The sequence below is a fragment of the Equus asinus genome, chromosome 30 (genome assembly GCF_041296235.1).
Source record: "Equus asinus isolate D_3611 breed Donkey chromosome 30, EquAss-T2T_v2, whole genome shotgun sequence".
In the NCBI taxonomy this organism is placed as follows: domain Eukaryota; kingdom Metazoa; phylum Chordata; class Mammalia; order Perissodactyla; family Equidae; genus Equus; species Equus asinus.
In genome coordinates, this window is record NC_091819.1 from 19,866,413 (window position 1) to 19,887,813 (window position 21,401).

The 21,401-nt window shown below is 39.7% G+C and overlaps 1 protein-coding gene and 1 pseudogene across 2 annotated transcripts in view; one reads left to right on the forward strand and one right to left on the reverse strand.

The window, feature by feature from the left end:
- Nucleotides 1-21,401, reverse strand: part of AIDA (axin interactor, dorsalization associated) — a 45,164-nt gene that overhangs the window by 2,402 nt on the left and 21,361 nt on the right. The window contains exons 5-8 of one of the 2 annotated variants that reach the window (XM_014838718.3): nucleotides 20,461-20,524; nucleotides 20,129-20,235; nucleotides 5,038-5,160; nucleotides 2,664-2,786 (exon numbers count right to left, since the gene is read on the reverse strand). In XM_014838718.3, coding sequence (XP_014694204.1) covers nucleotides 2,664-2,786; nucleotides 5,038-5,160; nucleotides 20,129-20,235; nucleotides 20,461-20,524 — 417 coding nt within the window. The remainder of the gene's footprint in view (nucleotides 1-2,663; nucleotides 2,787-5,037; nucleotides 5,161-20,128; nucleotides 20,236-20,460; nucleotides 20,525-21,401) is intronic. The other variant, XM_014838719.3, reaches the window with a different exon arrangement.
- On the forward strand, nucleotides 16,295-17,416 carry LOC139042581 (keratinocyte-associated transmembrane protein 2 pseudogene; annotated as a pseudogene).

Sequence of the window (21,401 nt, forward strand, 5' to 3'; positions counted from 1 at the left end):
TAATATTAAATACCACAAAAAGAACACAGAAGATACTTAAGTGTTGACATTATTCGTAGAAAAGCATTAGGCAGAAAAGGCATGTGAAAGAGTTCATCCAAAAATCCAGGCTTAAATCATTTCTCCTCCCTCTGAAACAAAAACTCAAAATTTCAATTTTTGGGGTGTTTTGAAATTCAGACCGCATAAATCATGTGCTGGTTCAGTTCTTAAATGTTACCTATTTCCCAATCCCTTTTCCGGTGTCAAAGCACCGTTCTGTTTCTCCTGGAATTCAGCAGCACCAGGGAAGACAAAGTTCTCAAGAGATAGCCTGTTCTGTGCCCGCCCCCAAGGAGCAAATGGTAATGACATATTTAGATACATTCATGCCCCCGAAACCCAACAGATAAATAAGCTCTCCCTACCTGCCCAAGAAAAAAGCTAAAAACAGACTAAGAAGTCGCCTCACCCATGCAGCCAAGAACAACTAATTTCTAAGGCAGGCATGGAAACAGAAAGAAAGAGGTCGGGTCTCACTCTTAGCTGGCGACTTACTAACAGTGCCTCGGCCAGAGGTGCTGACCCTGCTCGGCTCCTCAAGACAATCAATGCACATCCCACACTTTCACGGATGACAAGCTCAAAAGTGACTAGAAGCCGAACGATGTTCAGAAACGTGTGTGCAGCTCCAGCACACGTCAAGGGAGGAAACGAAAGCCAAGCGCTCAGGAGACGACGGCACGTGGGTGAGAGAGGGGCGTATTTAACCACCTACTCCTAACACACAGGAAAGGATTGCAACTGTCAGGTCACTGGTGACCTCCTGTCCCCAGGTGTTTGACCCGCCGTATCTGCAAAAGCGTCGCTAACTTCCTTCCACAGCACGAACAGAGGCATTTTGTTACTGAAAAACCTCACAGACTTCTACAGCAGATCCCATTTCTCTTCAGCTATGGAACCCACGTCCTTGTCATTGTGACTGGGTCTGAAGTCTGAATAAATGTGAGAACAAAGTCACATTTGGAGACAATATTAAAGTCCAAATACGATACCATCATTTTAAGGAACTTTAAACAATTCTTATTCATCTGGCTCATCAGTAGATAATACATTTCCTGCATCCTGGTGTGCACAGCTTTGTGCTCCATGGCATTTGTAAGACAGAACACAATGTGAGATGAGACCAGCCTAGGGAAGATGAACTGAAGTGCTGGGAGACACGAAGAAAGCACATTCATCAGCATTAGCATCAGCTAAAACTGTACCTGTACACAATCAATTCAAAGCTGGAGAAAACGCACAGAGTTGAATTCTGAATGTGGTCTACTTTTAGCATCTTGTGAGTCAACTCATCAAGAACACAGTGCAGAAAAATAGACAAGTCCGCCCGTGACACACTCCCCACCCACGTCAGAAACATTTCTCAAAGCAATGGAGTTAAATGAAAAAAAAAATCACTTTGTTACTGTTTTTATGCACAAGGCATACTTCATACTGAAATTTCCTCAACGTTATTTCTTAGGCATGTCCTGCCTCCATATTCCTCTAACACAGCGATTCTCAAGCTTTGCTGTGCATCAGAGACACCAGCAGAGTGCTGAGCCCGCCCCTCGGGCTCTGACTCAGGCCTGCGGTCAGCCAGCACCGGCATCCAGCCGGGCTCCAGGGCTGCTGCTGCTCTGCTCACACTCAGAGCCGCTGCACGCTCACAGGGGCACTAGAGCAAGCAAGCCCTTCAGTGGCAGAACAGAGAAGGCAGCAGCACCAGATTTGAGAAGGAAAATGTCAAATATTTTAGAGGTTGTGGCAATTGTTCAAAAGGCACTTTCTATATTGTGTACAAGCTTCCAGTAGAGCTTGAAAATTTCCAAAACTGCAACTGAATCTCAGGTGATAAAGGGATTCTGAAGTCTTTTCAGAACACTGATGTTCTGAAACTGATGGGCAAAAGGGACAGAGAAGGGCCGGTGCGGTGACGCAGTGGTTAAGTTCACACGTTCTGCTTCACTGGCCCGGGGTTCACCAGTTCGGATCCCGGGTGCGGAGATGGCACTGCTTGGCACACCATGCTGTGGTAGGCGTCCCACATATAAAGTAGAGGAAGATGGGCATGGATGTTAGCTCAGAGCCAGTCTTCCTCAGCAAAAAGAGGATTGGCAGCAGTTAGCTCAGGGCTAATCTTCCTCAAAAAAAAAAAGGCGCAGAGAAGCATTTCATCCTAAGAACCGTTTAACCTCAATATGTAATTTCACCTTTTCAAACATTTGCTTGTGTCCTTTCCCATCCTCCTGTCAACTAACTGCAAGTGATGGTATCTTTCTACCCAATAAATCCAACTAGAGAAACCCCCAACGTGTTCTTTCAACTACTGGAACCTGGGAGCCTTTGGGAGCCCTGCTTCCCCCAGCTCTTTAGTATGAGAAAAACTTTCATTCTGTTTTGTTGTTAGCGATGATAAATCTTTACTATCAAAGAACATTTTATTACATAATGGTGTTATTTATTATATAACTAGATAACATGATTCCTAATCCCACATTTTAAGAAACATATATTTCATTCAAATCAATAAACACCATGAGACATTTACTTCCACCAAGTGTGCGGGCTCCACCAGGAACACGAGCATGGATAAGCTGGGAACTCTGGCCACAAGAAGCCAATTATTTACAATTACAAACCTTTGGTTAATTTTTCAACATGCTTCTGGAGCTCAATGTCCACGTTAAAATGAACATACGTATCTTCTTTTCTTGAAGCCACAGGAGTATCTTGCACAGGAGTTAAATCTATGCCGTTCAGATCTGGAGAGGAAAAAAAAGTTTCTGCTTAGGAGCAAACATACAAACTCAAAAACTATAAATGCAAGGAGATTCTCAAGCTAACAATCTCCTATTTGGTGTGAGCAGGTGCCTGAAGAGCTTCTGGTTCCAGAGGGACGTGGAGGGAGCTGAGGAGAAAGGGTGGAGGCCCCATGGATGGGAGGTGGACACCTTGCCATGACCGGGTACCAAAGGAAGCTTGAAGACGACAAAATTCGGTCCTGACAGTTAAGAGGTGAAAAGAAGCTTCTGTCTTACTTAAGGAATAGGCCGCTATATTTCTGTGTGCAATAAAAATCTGGGATGTGAATAATATTCCACAATAAGGCCCCTACCCCTACTTTCCACCCTGATCAAGTGCACGGCATGGAAGGCCTTCACATCTAACGTTATCAGAATCCCCCTGTTGTGTTCAAGTCAGAGGACCAAACAAAGGGCATGACAGCTGCCAATGAAACTTTCCCAGAAATGAATACTTTTTTATATGTATTACCTAAATTCTGGTTACATTTGCTACAACACAACCTGATTTACAACAACCAGATGGTCCCATGTCTGGTGTATGGTTTTAATTTCCTGGAGCCAGGAATCTTCCAGTTTAATCAAATTCACCATGGACTGACTCAGGGACTACTCGGTGTTTATGCATTATTCCACAGACCCATCTTAGGGAACTTAAACCAGGTTAGTACATTTGACTATTCCAGCTTCTAAAGATATTTACACAAAACACGTTTCAGGTCAACGTGTACGCAAAGGCAACATGACACCTACACCTGCCCCATATCATCATTACACTTTTGTGCCGTATGTGTAATTCCAGTATGAGATCCGCAGTTCTGCAAATGGCAACAACAAAGGGTATAAATACTTTCCAGTCGATTATGGATTTGAGAAGCGATAACGTCAGAAGTTAAAGCATCAAAGCCTTAGTGCTGGAGACCATGGTCTCTCCACGTTAAAAGTCTCCCCTGTGGCCAAATTCCTTTTCCTGTTATTTGGTACTAATGTGCCCATGGGTCTGAATTTATTGCTATGATTGGTAAAAGTTTTCTACGTTTAATTTCAGTCCATATCTGTTTCTTTGATTTGCCTCAAACTGCAGATTAACTGTGGACTGGATTAGCTGTGCTGTTATTTCTGAGTAAGAGGATGACAACTGCATCTGCAGCCACCTCAGAATTCTTTTTAAAAGACTACTGAGGGCTCTGCAAACACAGTGCTGTCTAAAATGCTTGGCAACAAAATAATTCAACCCCTGTGGTTTCCCTCTTAAACCAATGCCTGGAAAAGTTTTTTTTAGGAATAAATGGTTTGCCACATTGGATAGTTAAGAAAAAAAAAATCCTTAAGATAATCATGCTTAATAACCACAGTAACATAGTAAAGGATAAGAGATACATCATGTCTTCACTGCCCCACAGGCCTGTGTCCAGGGTGTGGATGTGGACACATGCGTCCTATCTCCCTGTCTCCACCGATGATTCAGTGAAGCCCTGATTCTGATCCTCCTCGAGGGCTCTCCTGGGTATAAACCTCTCCTGGACAGGGACGAGGGGGCCTGCAGTGGAGGTATGGGAAAACAGGAGAAAACCACATACCCTTGGAAGGTGGAGGACATTTTTTTAACCTGTTCCCTGAAGGATGGATCTGCTGTTAAAGACAATGTGTTTGTCTAGTCAGCACCCTTAATGGAATCCTTTTTCTCTTTTTCTTTTTGGTGAGGAAGACTGGCCCTGCGCTAATAACTGCTGCCAATCTTCCTCTTTTTGCTTGAGGAAGACTGGCCCTGAGCGAACATCTTGCCAATCTTCCTCTATTTTGGATGTGGGATGCCGCCACAGCATGGCTTGATGAGTGCTGTGTAGGTCCGGGCCAGGGATCCAAACCCACAAACTCCAGCCACTGAAGTGGAGCGTGCAAACTTAACCACTATGCCACTCAGCTGGCCTCAGCCTGATGGAATTTTAAGAATAAAAAGACATATACAAAGAAGAAGTCAGAAGCAAATGTGAAGGTAAGGTATAAACAGCAAAGCATTTTCAGTAAATCTCTCAGAGATGTGTAGGGAGGAACGACTACCTCTTCTCAGGGATTTTGCCTCACTGTAGAATGAACTAAATGAGTCATCATAGATACAAGAGCCCCCCTCACCCCCTGCCCCAAATGTCCCAAATGAGAAGCAACATTATACAATTCACCAGAGGGGGGAAATGTAGACACAATTATTTACCCTTTACACTAACTGTAATATAGGGATCAATGCACTGCCCGGCATCTTTCAGACCGATTTTCTCAATTCTGATAGTGAGTAACGTCATTCCTGGTTCTGATGGCAACCTTGGTAATAAAGTACCTGGCAACAGAGAAATTGCAATAAAAATGAGCTCCACCAATAATTTCAGAGTAAATATTTTAACAACACAGAGAAGATACAGCTTTGCTCTTAAGTGACTTAGTAACTAGCCAGGGATTATTTCGGTTCCCAAAACTCCCAAACACTTGACGTTATTCTTTTCACAGAAATATTTAATTAGACGCAAGATACATCTGTACTTCCATACCTTACAGTCAACACTAAAGCATGAATTACTAATTCAAGTTTGTTAAAAATTCAACTCACTGCAGGAAGCCCAATTAATTACCATGTAGTTAATAATGTATATGATATACTCATATAATATATATAACTTCACATATACTCATATATATTTAAAATATAAAATATATTTCATACCTCAATATGAAGTGTTGGAAAAGACAGAAAAAGCTTTTTAAACACCTGTTATATTACCCTAAAGTTTGAGAAATTTAATACCAGAATGAATCAACAAATCTCTTAGTTACTACTGATAGAGGAAATAAATCACAATGCAGTATTTATATGTTTAATTGAATAATTATACAGTCTAATTTCCCACTCCCTTCTTCATCCTATTCTGTATGATCTATTCTCTCAGAAATTAGTCCTACTGAGAATGCCACAGAAAACCACAAAAGCAACTGTATCTTTGAAATTTTTTCCATCTATCAAATTTTTAAAACTGAAAAACCACCCAGAACAACACAAGAGCATTCCCCAAGGAGAAAAAGACATGAAGGAAGAAATCAGCTGCACATTTGTTCATTTCTGTCAAATCGTCTATGGAGAACAGATGCGAACAAAAGTTGATTGTAATCTAATATGTTTATAGTACCTCAAAGTACAGAACCTAACATTTATAAAGGACTTTGATTGACATTCTTCAAGTTTCTATCCAACAATATGTTATCATACTTTTAATAACGAAGTATTTGAAGTACATGAATCAACAACTTATTACATTCAAAATGTAATTAACTGATCACAAAGAGGATTGAGGGAATTTTGGGGGCGATGGAAATGTTCTCATATTGGATCAATCAAATTGATAGACATACAACACTATAGATTTATCAAAAGTCATTTTGAAAGGTAAGTGTAAGTTTTACACTTACAATGAGTGAATTTTATGAGAGGAAAATTACTACACAAATCCAAGAATCTTAACGGTGATACTTGCCAAAGAAAAGTTTTGGCTAATGAAAAGTTAGAAGTAGAAAAAGTAGAAAACCAAAATGGAACACTCAAAGCAGTATTCAATGCCATTTCAAGAGTAAGATTATACATCAGTGACAGCAGAACATGGCAGAGTGAGCTGTTCCCTTTACCCCTCCCCCTCCAAAGTACAACTAAATGGACATTTATTGATTCATGGAAGACACGCACAGAGTACCACAGGACGCCAGAGAGACCCACACAGCTATACATCTGAAGGTGGATGGACTACCCCCAGGGAGGTGGTAGAGATAGGTGAGCACTCGCCGGCCCCCCAGCAACCCTGTACATGTGTGCAACTGCTCTCTCTCCCGGATGGAGCACCCGTAGCACCGCTATGGCCTTGAGGGTGGGAGCATGCCTCAGCAGGACTGCAAAACAGGTGATGGCTGCCCTGAGGCCCCACATGATCACTTTCCCATCCAGTGGGAAAGCCCAGAGTGCCGCCACAGTCCCAGGGAGTGGCCCAGGCTCAGACCAGTGGGGAGGCCCAGCCCACCAAACACAATGGCCACTGAGACCTAGGAGGAGGCAGTGGTAAATTGACGCGCGTGGGCAAATGACTTCCTGGCTGCCGAGGACACCCATAGTGCTGCTGTGGCCAGAACCGTGGGAGCATGCCTCAGCAGGACTGTGGGAGCAGGCGGTGGCAACCCTGAGCCCTCGTGTGATCACTTTCCCATTAGGTGGGAGAGCCCACAGGGCTGCTGCAGTCCCAAAGAGCAGCCTAGGCTCAGACAGGCACAGCTGGCAGGGATCATGGTGGGCTCACAAGACACAGCTCCTGACCCCTCCACTGGCAGCAGGTAGAATCTGTGACCAGATACTATCACTATGGAAAGGCACAAATCCACCCCATCAAATAGTATGAAGAGGTATATTAATACTGCAGGCCAGAAGGAAAAAGACAAACACTCAGAAATCAATCCTGAAGGCACAGAAATCTACAATCTAAATGACAGAGAATTCAAAATAGCTATCATAAAAAACCCTCAATGAGTTACAAGAAAATTCAGAAAGACAGTTCAATGAAATCAGGAATAAAATTAATTAATGGAGAGACTTCTTCACAAAAGAGGTTGAAACTGTAAAGAAAAACCAATCAGAAATGTTGGCAGTGAAAAATACAATGAATGAGATAAAGAAAAATCTGGAGTCCTTAAACAACAGAGCTGATATTATAGAGGACAGAATTAGCAATTGAGAGGACAGAAATAGAGAAATGCTTCAGATGGAGGAGGAGAGAGAACTAAGACTAAAAAAAAATGAAGAAATTCTCTGAGAATTATCCGACTCAACTAGGAAATGCAACAGAAGGGTCAGAGGTATTCCAGAGGGAGAAGAGAGGGAGAAAGGAACGGAGAGCTTGTTCAAAGAAATAACAGCTGAGAATTTCCCAAACCTGGAGAAGGAGCTAGAATTACACGTAAAAGAAGCTAATAGAACTCCTAATTAAATCAGTGTAAAAAGACCTCCTCCAAGGCATATATTAGTAAAACTGGCAAAAGTAAATGACAAGGAAAAATACTAAGGGCAGCAAGGCAGAAGAAAATAACCTACAAAGGAACCCCTACTAGGCTTTCAGCAGATTTCTCAGTAGAAACCTTACAGGCTAGGAGAGAGTGGAATGACATATTCAAAATTCCGAAAGACAAAAAATTTCAGCCAAGAATACTCTATCTAGTGAAAATATCCTTCAGATATGATGGAGAAATAAAAACTTCCCCAGATGAAGAAAAGCTGAGCAAGTTTATTGACACAAGACCCCCGCCCCCAACAAGAAATGCTCAAGGCAGCCCTCATACCTGAAAAAAAAGGGTTTACAAAGCCTTGAGCAAAGAGATAATTAGGCAGACAAAATCAGAAAATTGCAACTCTCCACCAGAACAGAAACTTAATTATAACTAGAACAAAAACTTAATTATAACATTAAAGATAAAGGGAAGAAAAACATCAAGAATAAACATAATCACTTCATTTTAACCACAAACTCACAACACAAAACAGAATAGGCTGTGACAACAATAACCTAGATAGGGAAGAGGAAAAGGATGGAACCTGCTTAGACTAAGGAAATAAGAGGCTATCAGAAAACAGACTATGTCATCTATGAGATCTTTTATACAAACTTCACAGTAAACACTAAATGAAAAACAGAACACAGACATAAATGATAAATAAAGAGAATACTGAGAAAAACTTCACAGAGAGCCACCAAATGGAATTGGCAGTCTGAAACACATGGGATGACAAACAAGGGAAATTCAGAACAACTGGAAAACAAGTGATAAAATGGCAGCATTAAGCCCTCACATATCAATACTCACTCTAAATGTAAATGGACTGAATTCTCTTACAGTAATCAAAACAGCATGGTACTGGTGCAAAAACAGACACACAGATCAATGGAACAGAAGTGAAAGCCCAGAAATCAAACCACACATCATGGACACCTAATCTTTGACAAAGCAGCCAAGAACATACAATGGAGAAAGGAAAGTCTCTTCAATAAATGGTGCTGGGAAAACTGGACAGCCATATGCAAAAGAAGGAAAGTAGACCATTATCTTTTGCCATACACAAAAATGAACAAAAAATGGATTAAAAGACTTCATGGTAAGATGCAAAACCACAAAACTCCTAGAAGAAAATATAGGCAGTACACACCTTGACATTGGTCTTAGAAGGATCTTTTCAAATACCACGTCTACTTGGGCAAGGGAAACAAAAGAAAAAATTAAAAAATGGGACTTCATCAGACTAAGGAGCTTCTGCAAGCCAAAGGAAACCAGGAACAAAACAAAAGACAACACAGCAACTGGGAGAAAATATTTGCAAATCATATATCCAACAAGGGGTTAGTCTCAAAAATATATAAAGAACTCAAACAACTCAACAACAAAAAACCAAACAATCCAATCAAAAAATTGGCAGCGGACATGAACAGATATTTTTCCAAAGAAGATATACAGATGGCCAACAGGCATATGAAAAGATGTTCAACATTGCTAATCATCAGGGAAATGCAAATCAAAACTACACTAAGATATCACCTTACACCCATCAGAACGGCTATAATCACCAAGACGAAAAATAGCAAATGTTGGAGAGGATGTAGACAAACGGGAACCCTCATCTACTGCTGGTGGGAATGCAAACTGCTGTGGCCACTATGGGAAACAGTATGGAGATTACTCAAAAAATTAAAAATAGAGATACCATATGACCCAGCTATCCCACTACTGGCTATCTAGCCAAAGAACTTAGAATCAACAATTCAAAGAGACTTATGCACCCTATGTTCATTGCAGCATTATTCACAATCACGAAGATGTGGAAGCAACACAAGTGCCCATCAACCAATGATTGGATAAAGAAGATGTGGTATATATAGACAATGGAATACTACTCAGCCATAAAAAGACAAAATCGTCCCATTTGCAACAACATGGATGGATCTTGATGATATTATGTCAAGTGAAATAAGCCAGACGGAGAAAGACAAACACCATATGATTTCACTCATATGTGGAAGATAAAAAAATACATGGACAAAGTGAACAGATTAGTGGTTTCCAGAGGGGAAGGGGGTTGGGGGGTAGGCATAAGAGTGAAAGGGGTGCATTTATATGGTGACAAATGATAACGTACAACTGAAATTTCACAATGTTATAAACTATTATGACCTCAATAAAATAAAAATAAATAGAAAAACAAAAAAAGTAAGATTATGACATTCCTTTTTCACATGAAATAGGTCTGTTACATATTGCCATACTCTAACACATTTTCATATTCAAAAGTTTTATGTCAAAGATAAAAGGTCTCTTACTGCACCCACTGTCAAACTATTTTTTAAAAATTTCTAACAGTGAAATCCAACACGTATTTAGAAAAGCAAATAAAAAACAAGTGTACAGCTTAACGAAAAACTGGAAAGCAAGCAGCCATGTAACCCCAACTTGGGTCAAAAAACTAAACCATTACCTCGGGAGCTTCCTCCTATCCCCACCCAACGCTCTTCCTAATCCCTCCCACTATCCTGGCTTTTAAAGTAATTACTAAAAATCATCCCTGTATAATAATGTTTTGCCTGGTTTTGAACTTTAGATTTATCCAAGCTGTTTCCAGTAGCTGTAATTTGTTCACTTTTATGATTCTATTGTGTCTGTAAATAGTATGCAGGTTGTATAAATATACCATAGTTTATGCATCAATTCTTCTGTTGATGGGCATTTGAGCTGCTTCAAGTTTCTGGAAATTGTTAACAATGCTGCTATAAACATTCTTGTATACATACTCTTGTGCACAAAAGCACATATTTCCAAAAGAGAGGAGTTACTGAGTCACATGATATATCACCTTTATGTTTACTATGTATGACAAACTGTTTTTCAACGTGGTTGTGCCAATTTCTACTCCTAGCACAATTCCCGTGCTCCACATCCTCCATGACACTTGGAACCGTCAGATTCTTCTTTTTAGCCAATGTGGGTGTGGAGAAATGTTGGTCTAGCTTTAATGTGCATCTCTCCAACGATTAACAAGGTCAGAACCTTCTCATTTTAGAATCAGCATTTGGATTTCCTCTTTCCCGAAATGTCTGTTCAATTATTTTGCCCATTTTTCTCCTGGAATGTTCATCTTTTTCTTATTTATTTGTAGGAGTTGTCTAATATTTTGAAATCAGCTTTTTGTTGGATACACGTTTTGCAAATAGCTTCTCAGTGGCTTTCCTTTTTTTAAAAAAAACCTTTATGTTGAAGGGTAACATACATATTAAAAAGTGTACAAATTCTAAATACAGCTTAATGAATTTTCACAAAGTGAACACACCTGTGTAGCAAGCCCCAGATCCAGGAAAGACATCAGGAGCATCCTAGGAGCCCTCCTGGTGCCCCCAAACACCCAATCACTCTCTCTCCTAAGAGGTAACAATTATTTTTGACTTCTAACACCAAAGATGAGTTATGCATGTTTAGAATGCCTTTTCTCTGTTAATGGCATCTTCCAATTATGAAAAATTCTTAATGTTAATATATTCAAATTTTTAAATCTCGGAATTCCTTTATAATCAGTGCTTTCTGTGTCCTAGTCAAGAAATCTTTCCCCCACTCCAAGGTCATGAATGTATTTTATCCTGTAAGAGCTTTATTGTTCTGCCATCCACATTTAATTCTATAATCCACCTAGAATTAATTTTTGTCTGGTGTGTGGTAGGAGCCCAATCTCATTCTAGTCCACATGGACACTCAATTGGCCCAGCATGACTTATTTCAAAGACTGTCATTTCCCCCATTGACCTGCAGTGCCACCTCAATCATGAAGCAAGTGTAGGTCAGTTTCTGGGCTCTCCATTCTGTCTCACTGGACTGTTTATCATCTTTGCACCACTACCACTGTATCTTAATTACCATAGCTTTATAAAAGTCTTGACATTTGGTAAAGCAAATTCTCCCACCTTGACATTATTCTTCAAGAGTCTTAATCACTTTTGGCCCTCGGCATTTCTATGTGAATTATAAAAACAACTGTCAAGTTCTTTCCATGAACTGGAATATTGCTCTCCATTTATTAAAGATTTCTTAATTTCTCTAGGTAAAGTCTTATTTTCTTCACAAAGATCTTAGACTTCTTTCACTGGATTTATTACTAGGTACTTGATATTTTGTGATACCATTATAAATGTTATAATATTTCATTTTCTAAGCAATTGTTGGTTGTTTATAGCCAGAATCAATTCTTATGTACAGATTTTATATTCAGGAACTATGCTAAACTTTCTTATTAATCCTAACTACTTACCTGTAGGTTCTTTTGCACCTTCTGTATACATATTCATAACATTTGCAAACAAAGAGAGGGGCTTTTCTTTCCCTATTTTTTATCTTTTATTTCTTTTTCTTGTCTAGTGCACTGGTTAGGACTTCTAGAACAATGTCAATGAAAAGAGGTAATAGTAGGTACTCTTGTCTTATTCTTGATTTGAAAAGCTATGATTTTACCATGAAACATGATTTGGGCTTGAAGTGTCCCTTAGAGAACACTTAGAGAAGTGTTCCGTTCTCAGTCTGCTGGAACTTTTTAAACTCAAGTTTAGATTTAGAACGTAATTTAAAAATTTTTCTGCATCTATGGAGATTATGAGATTTTTCTGCTTAATCTGATGATGTGAATTACCTTGATATATTTTGCTTATTCAACAATATATTGTGAAACATCACTCATCAGTTCATGGAGATTTTTCTAATTATCATCTATAGTATTTTATATATTATAGTTTAGTCAGCCAATCTATGGATGCCATTTAAGTTGTTCCCAATATTATACTATTACAAATAATACTGCAATAAATAACCTAGTGTACATGCAAGTATTTTTTTCCTATTACTGGAAGTGTATCTTCAGAATAAATTCCTAGAAGCAGGTTTGCTGGGCCTAAGAGAAAATGCCTTTTTTGTTGTTAAATATTGCTGAATTCCCCTCTAGAGGGACTACACCATTTTGTACTCCCACCAGTGACAAACGAGCATCTGTTCCCTACAGCTACAGCAATGTAGTTTTAATCTGCATGTCTCTTACTCTAAGTTGAGTATCTTTTCATATGTTTAAAGGCTGTTTGTACATCTTTGTGTGTCTGTGTGTGTGAACTGTTCATGTCTTTTGCCCAATTTTCTAATGTTTGTGGTCTTTGTTGTCACAAGTTGAAAATTTCTTTATTTATTAAGAATGTTAACACTTATTTGTCGTTTTTATTTTATGGCTTTTTTTGACAGTCAAAAGGGGATTACTTATCCAACTTTCAAAGTCAATAGTAGATTCCCTCTTTCTTTTTCTTTGGCGAGGAAGACTGGCCCTGAGGTAACATCTGTTGCCACTCTTTCTCTTTTTGCTTGAGGAAGACTGTCCCTAAGTTAATATTTGTGCCAATCTTCCTCTATATTTGATGTGGGCGCCTCCACAGCACAGCTTGATGAGTGGTGTGTAGGTCCACACCTGGGATCTGAACCCACGAACTCTGGGCTGCCAAAGCAGAGATCATGAACCTAAACACTACGCCACTGGGCTGGCCCCCAGATTCTCTTTTTATGAGACTATGTTTTTCCTAAGTGAACATTAAAACTGTTTCTACCTTGGGGTGAACCAGTTTCATAATCTACAATGTCTAGCTCTTTTAGTTGAAATGAATGGGATGATATTTCTTTCCTCCTTACCAACAAATTTCTTTGCTTGAGACCATATTAAAACTTAATCTAACAACTAAATGTATTTCTGACAAGGCAATACAGAGGCAGTGATTTCAAGCTGAAAGATCTTTAATAGGTTTTTCTCTAATTCAAGGTAGGATATAGAACACTCCATCATGAAGGTTCAGTTTCACCCTTAGTACCTTATTAGAGAACAGCTGCAGCTGACTATATAATCAAGACTACAAATAGTATAGAATGGTGTCTACTCAAGGTGCTTCTCCACGGCTTCCAATGTGCTCTCTCCCTGCACGGCCAACACCTACACACCTGTGAGTCTCAGTTCAGGCCAGATTACCTTTGCTCATCTCCCTTAGCCTTTTTTCTCACTTCTAATACACTGTGCACTTGTCTCTAACCATAATCACGTACTTTTGGCTTTGTCTTGCTGACTGCATGGTAAGCATCTTGAGAGACAGGTCTGGATAACTGCTCATCTTTGTATTGTTTGCACTAGTAATAAATAGATCTTTGTTGAATGAATAAATGAATTTTATAACTCTAAAGGTTATTAGTATGCTCTAGTAAACAAATGGCTAGATTATATATATATCAATGCACTGTCTTATAATATATACAGAAGAAGAAAAAATCCTAGGATAATACCGTATCATCTGCAGTTCCTTCATTAGATGAGAAAGGCAGCATGTTTGTGTATCAAAGATAAAAGCATACAATAATTAGAAATCAATGTGCAGCATTAAAAGATTTCTAAATGAACAATTAAAACATTCAACTATATAAAGTAATATGACAACAGGTAACTATGTTCATAAAATTTGAAGACTGTAATTGGGATAAGAAATCCTCATACATGATCTGGTGTAAACTAAGCTATTTCAAATAGAACTAAACCATTTGCTATCTCATCTAGAGCAAGGATCAAAAACAGTAAATGTTTTTCCATGTAGAAGAGTTGCATAAAGCATAAATAGCTGACATTTATAGAGCATGTTCAATGTGCCAGGCACTGTTCTAATCCCCTACAGGAATTAACTTATTTAACCCTCACAACAACCGTAAGACATAGGTGTTAACATCAGTCCCATTTTTCAGAGGTGAAAATTTAGTCATTAACTAACTCGTCTATTGGGCTCCAGAGTCCATGCTTCTAACCACATGTCCCATTTGCCATTTTTTAATTTAATTGTCCACAAAGCCTAAAAAGGACTTGAAGGATAACCTCCATCTCAGGTCCGTAACACAATCACATCTGCCAAGTCCCTTTGCCTACAACACACACATTCACAGCTCCCGAGGATTGGACGGGGACATCTTCAAGGGGCCATTGCTTCTGCCTCACACTTCAAACACAGAAAGCTCTACATGCCACAGCTAACTGTCTAAACCAGGATTTCTCAACAAGGGTTCTGCAGAATCATAGTGGTATGCTTGAGCTCTGGCTCAGAGCTCCACAAAAGGGAGGGATTAAGAAAGAATAAATGCTGTTTGAACTTAGCACACTGAGGAATGTATGTTCACAGTGACAGACAGACACTGGCAGCCCCTATAGCAATTCCATTACAGGTCTTTGAGCCTCATATAGCAGTGGGCAATACGCCCACGTTCATTTGGTTGGATGTATTTTCAGTTTTTTTGTTTTGTTTTGCTTTTGCTGAGGAAGATTTGCCCTGACCTAACACCCGTGCTAATCTTCCTCTATTTTTTTAGTATGTGGGCCGCCAGCACAGCACGGCTGCTAACATAGTGGTGTACATCTGTGCCTGGGAACTGAACCGGGGCCGCCAAAGAAGAGTGTACTGAATTTAAGTGCTAAGCCACCAGGGTTGGCTCTATTTTCAGTTTTTTATGCAAGTGGGGCAGCCATTGGTAGCCAGTAGCCCTATACTCCATGGAAGATGGCAGCCTGATGATGTCAGCCTCGTCTTCTGACACACCTGCCCCAATCTCCCCTATGCAGCACCAAGTGGAGCAAACACGTTCTACTGTTGTCCAAGAAAACTTCAGGGTATTTTTTGATTCAATGTGGCTTTTGAAGAAGAGGTATGAGCTAGGAGAGGAAAACTGTAAGCCTACAGACAATTCTGAAAGGCAACAACAATGAATCACAAGCTTCAGAGTCATTTCACTGCATCAGTACAATAGGGGACACAAAAAAGCCCATCTCGATGGTGGAAACCATTTATCACAGGTTGGACTTGGGCTGCTAATCCAAGTTGTCCTATTCCACTGTGCATTGTCTGTGCAAATCAATTTATAAATGCAGCTCTGGATGCAGAAAAGCTGAAAAATCACTTGACTACAATCAGAGCCACTGACAAGTAAAGTGCTGATTATTTTCAGATTCTAATAGCCACTGAAAATAGAGAGTAGAGCTTTTTTAAAAAAAAATCCTATTTGGTTAAAAAGGCTCAGAAAGTAAATTACTTAGGAGCAGAATTTAGTGCCCAGAAAAAGAAAAGCCACACAGTTGGTGAGAATCTAATAATGCCAGCATGCGAAATTATGGTAAGTGTTTAGGACAAAATACCATATAGGAAATTGAAAAGGTTTCACTCTCAAACAGTACAATAAGTTGACACATTGATGACGTTTCACATGACACTGAAGAAGTTTTGTTATCAGCTATAAAAACAGCTTCTCCATTGAGTCTACAGATTTTGCCAATAAATGTCAGGCTGCAGCATTTGTAAGACCTATAAACGATGGTGAAAATCGAGAAAACTTTTTCTGCTGCCAAGGCCAAGACAGACTCAATGCCCAGTCACCATCTCTGTCTCTGCAGCACCGCACTGGCCTCGGCACTGAGGGGTCACGGACAGCTGGCTCCCCTCTGGTAGAAAGAGAAAATCTCGACACTGTCCCAACTCACAGCATTCTTTACAGAGAGGTGATCGTGTCAAAACTCTTGCAGATGAAATGAAAAGAAGTTCCGGATGTTATCACCAAAATGGCTATGTTTATTAAACAAAGACCAGCCCACTCCAGAATGCTTTAAAAACTGTGTGAAAATGTTTGACCGAGCAACAGCGCAGGCTCTCAGCTGAGTATGTTACACCATGGCCGCCAGGGTAGGGTGAGAGGGACTGCATGCCAGACACTGAGTCCCCAGAGGGCTGGTGAGGTCTCCAGCGATCAGCAGCATCTCCCTCCTGCAGCTGGCACCAAGAAAGCAGAGGAGCATCTGTGGCCCCTCATCCCTCACCTACAATTTCTCTTTTCCAAGGGATGCTGACAGCAATGCAGACCCCAGCATAAGGAGTATCTCTTCACATTGAGTGGTTCCCTGTGAGGGGCCAAAGATAGCCTGGTCAAGAGAGATTATGGAGAACCAGACTATGAGTGGACCACCAGCCCAAGGCTCAGGAGTCTGTTAAGTCCATAGAAGGAAACAGAGGTTATACAGAAATTGAAGTCAGTGAAATCCTTTAAGAACCTGTCCTCACAAACAGAAGAGGAAGACAGCTATTTCTTTTTTCATCATATGAATTTTGCTCCTTAAAAAATTGCTATTGCTTACATCAAATATCACAACAAAAGGAAGATTTTTCCCTCTGGTCCAAAACGGGAAATGGCATGATGGTCTTTGTTCAAGACAGTAGTATATGATCACCCAGACCAGAATCCAAAAGAGGCAATGCCTTCTCGGAGATTACTGGGGATGATATCTTTTGAAAACACTGTGATTTGAGTTTGCTTATTAAGTAATTTTATTTGTTTGACATTTTATATGATATTGTACAGATTTTGCCACGGCATTGGTATTACAATGAGAGGTGAGTTGGCCTTATTTCGTCTTGGTGCTTCAGAAATTAGATATCATTAAGAAGGAGTATATAATTTTTATCTGCACTTGGAACAGAGTTCATTCAGGTGTCCAAAACGTGACCTCAGCAATATCACATGTATGTGATAATATATATATTCTGTTAGTTATCATTGTTTTAATTATCATACTTATAACTAAATTCACATCTTTATTCTGACTCAGATTCTCTGTCTCCAAATGCTTTTTTTAAAGTGCACATTTCTTTGTGCTGCTAAAGTGGTAATAAAAAGGATATACACAATAATTCTTTGCATTTAAGTAGCATCTTTTTCTTTCAAGAAAAATTCTTCAGTTATTTTGGGATAATTTTAAACACAATTTAAGATAATGATACTGCTCAAACAGGCCACAATATTTGATAAATAGTAGATAACACATTAAATGTGTCTTCAAATTCTGGCAATCGAGAATCTTTGCAATTTACATTGCTTATAGCTAAAAAGTTATGTAAAGACTATTTGTTTGAAATACTGATTTCAAATTAGAGGTAGAATTTATGCTAAAATATTAAAATACATATACAATTTCCTTTAGTTAGTAATTGTTTAGCAGTTGAGGAACATGGGTTCCTCTAAGCTTTCAAGAGAAAGAGTTTGAAATTATAAGAAATTTCTTCATTTTTTAAATTACTTTAAAAATTTGCAAAAAAATTTAGGGACCAGTACCATTTAAATAATATTGTAGCTAGGTCTGTGAAATTAAACTCATACCTGATGAAAGTTGTTTGTATACATACATAAAGGGTATATGTAAGTACGCTGACTCATTTAATTTTCCTTATTAACAGCTACTAGAAATTTACTAAATTTCACTTTAGTCTATATGTTTCTGTCATCAGAAATATGTGATTTGAATCACACTTGACTTACAACATTTTGGAAAAAAATAACAAACAGACACCCACAAAATCTGGAATGAGTCAGAGGGCATGTGCTTCACATAGAAATGCTAGTTTGAAAAGGGCAGTCCATCATTTCCTAGAGCGAGTAGGGAAGAGTTACCAACAGGTGTTTGAGTTGAAAGGTGAGCTGCCGGAGCACTTTCCAGAGAGAGTAGGCCAGAGGTTGCCGGGTGCTTTGAAGATCCAGAAGGGCTGCAGAACACAGCCTACTTAACAGACATTTCACATGAACCAGTCTCTGCAAAGCTCTAGAGAAAACCTTTCGACTTCAAGTGACAGGAGTGTTAGATTTAAAAGAAAAAAAAATTAAGTCGCAAAAGGAAATCTTGAAATGTTTCCAAAACTGCTTGAGCTTCAGAGCAAGGAACAATATCAATATCTCAAACCTTACTGAAAACCAGCCTGGAGGCCCAGAGGACAAATCAAACGGTATTTTCCTTCCCTTTGCGCACAGATATATGCCTGGGTGAGGAACTCTCTCTCTTCTGCCCAGCCTGAGACTTGAGACTTTGAGAGATGAGGAAGCACTTTATGAGCTGTGGTCTAATTGTCCACTTAAGATGGTATTAAGAAACAGGTGCAAAGGCACTCAACTAGTAACAGCCAGAGCCTAGACTCAGGCCCATGTATCCGTGGGTTCAAACCTATGTGGTTCCTACTTCTTCCTGCCTCCTCCCCAAGGAGTATTAAAAATAATGGAATATTACTATACTTTTATTACAAGAAAGTTAACTGGAGGACACACGAATTGTATTTAGCTGTATGATAAAGCTTCTGGAACCTATTTTAAAAGGCATCACAATGTTACAGCATATTGCTAAACTGCCTAAAGTGAACTGGTTTATTAGAGACGAGAACTATGCACTGTGTAAGAACAGAACAGAGTAAACAGTAATTGGGAGAGGCCAGCAACGTATCAGGGTGCCTGCCCAGGTTAGTCGCAGGGAGAGAAGATCCTCATCGAGATCTTCAGCGAATGAAAAAGCCTGGCCATACACTACTGGCTTTCCTAAAACAAGATGGGAAACAAAGGGCATCTGCTCAGTACCCATTCCCCTGGGTCCAGTTTTAATGAGCACAGTTCGATTAATTAAAGAAGGACTTACGATAGTACACAGAAAAGAATTCACATAGCAGGCCTGAGACTGCTATTCTTCGAAAAGTCTGCTGGCAAGGTCAGCCCTTGGCTGGAAACTTGCATTCTGGGAGGGTTTCCCCATCCCCTGATAAGAATAGTCACTGTGCAAACATATGGTTTATGCTGAATATCTGCTTTCCTCCTGAGAGTCTGGAGTGTTGGTCAGTGCTAGGCCCAGGGTGCCTATGTGATCAGCCCGCAGTAAGAGCTCTGAGTCTCTAGTGTGCTCCCCTAGGAGACATTTTACATGTGTCGTTACAATTCGTTGCTGGAGGAATTCTGTGCCTCCACTGGGAGGGGAGTCTTGGAAGCTTGCACCTGGTTCCCTCCAGCCTTCACTCGCGCGCCTTTTCCCTTTGCTGATCTTGTTCTTGTACTCTCTCACTGCAATAAATCAGAGCCGTGAGAACAACTACATGCCGAGTCCTGGGAGTCCTCCCAGTGAATCAGCGAACCTGAGGGGGGTCCTGGGGACCCCCGACACAGATAGTAAGATACTTTCAGACTATACTTATAAAATAGCTACTGTCAATAAGATGGCCATAAAAATTTGCTTCAGATTGGCACAGGTCCTGGAGAGGTTTTACTCCCTACTAGCAAGTACCAAAATAAGTTCCAAACAGCCTGACCTCGGATTAAGTAATGAATATTTTTAAACAAGTGATACCTACCAGGAACTCTAGCAGGAAAGGAATCAGGAGACCCTGCTCCAGCACCACCCTCTTCTTCATCTTCTTCAAATTCCAAATGCTCTTCCTCACCAGGGGCTAAAATTCTTCTGCATGCAAAGGACAGACAAAATAGTGAGCTATAAAACCAAATATACCAGACAAGCCTCATAGCTACTCATTTCCCAGGTAAAACGATGATATAAAATATGTTGACATAAAAATGTTAATAGATCAATGATACCAATGCTGACATAAAAAAATCCAGAAATATCTGAAAAATAGGTATAACGTAACATGATAAAAGAAGAGATGAATATCAGTGCTTATTTTACCTTAGGGGGACAGGCTGAACGTCAAATGGGAATTCTTTATTATATGTAAGAATATTCTTTAGGACTAGAATAAAAAAAGAGAGAAAGACACATGAACTCTTCCATGAATCAAAATTACAAATTTTATCATAAGTAACTGATTTTTAATCAATTTCACTATGTATATTAATACTTTCCAAAAAATTCCCAATCTTATCATCACCTGGGGCCACAATGCATTTGTCCATTGAAGGTCTTGGCAAAATGAAAATATCCACAGTATATTCCAGGCACCGGTAATTGAGAGCACTGTCAGATCTCCAAGGAGAGTAAGTTCCAGAGTGTCAGAGCCCCTCGTGAACAATGAACCCCAAAATAGTTCACAATGTACAAGGTCCTAGGTGAGACACAGGGGACCAGAGAAACGGAAAACTTCCTCCCTGGAGTACCTCAATTAAGACTGATATCGAAGATGACCAATTAGAGGTACCGGAGCATATCTTTACTCTATGTCCTAATCAGATTTACCCTCAACTCCATAAAACTGGTAAAGTTTGGTAAAACTGGTTATAATTCTCACATGCCATTTGTGATAAAGTTATTATATCCATACATATATGTACATTTATACATACAAACACACACATACACAAAGAGGGATTTATCCTCAGGAGAAGTCTTCACACAACATGGCTCTATCTCCTTTATCATGTGGCCAACGATTACATCCTGGCACAAACTTAAAGAGAGAAGTTCTACAAGTCTGCCTACACTCAGAGAGGTACTCTAAGTATGTTTACCTTATAGAGGTACTGTGAGTATGTAATTCAGTGCTTCATATCTGGCCTTATGGGTTCCCAGTAACTACTTTCAATTACATGAAGGTGAAGTAATGGCATTAACTGGGCAAGCCAAAAAGTTCCTATGATTTTGTACTAAACTCATTCAGGCTAACTTTGGAG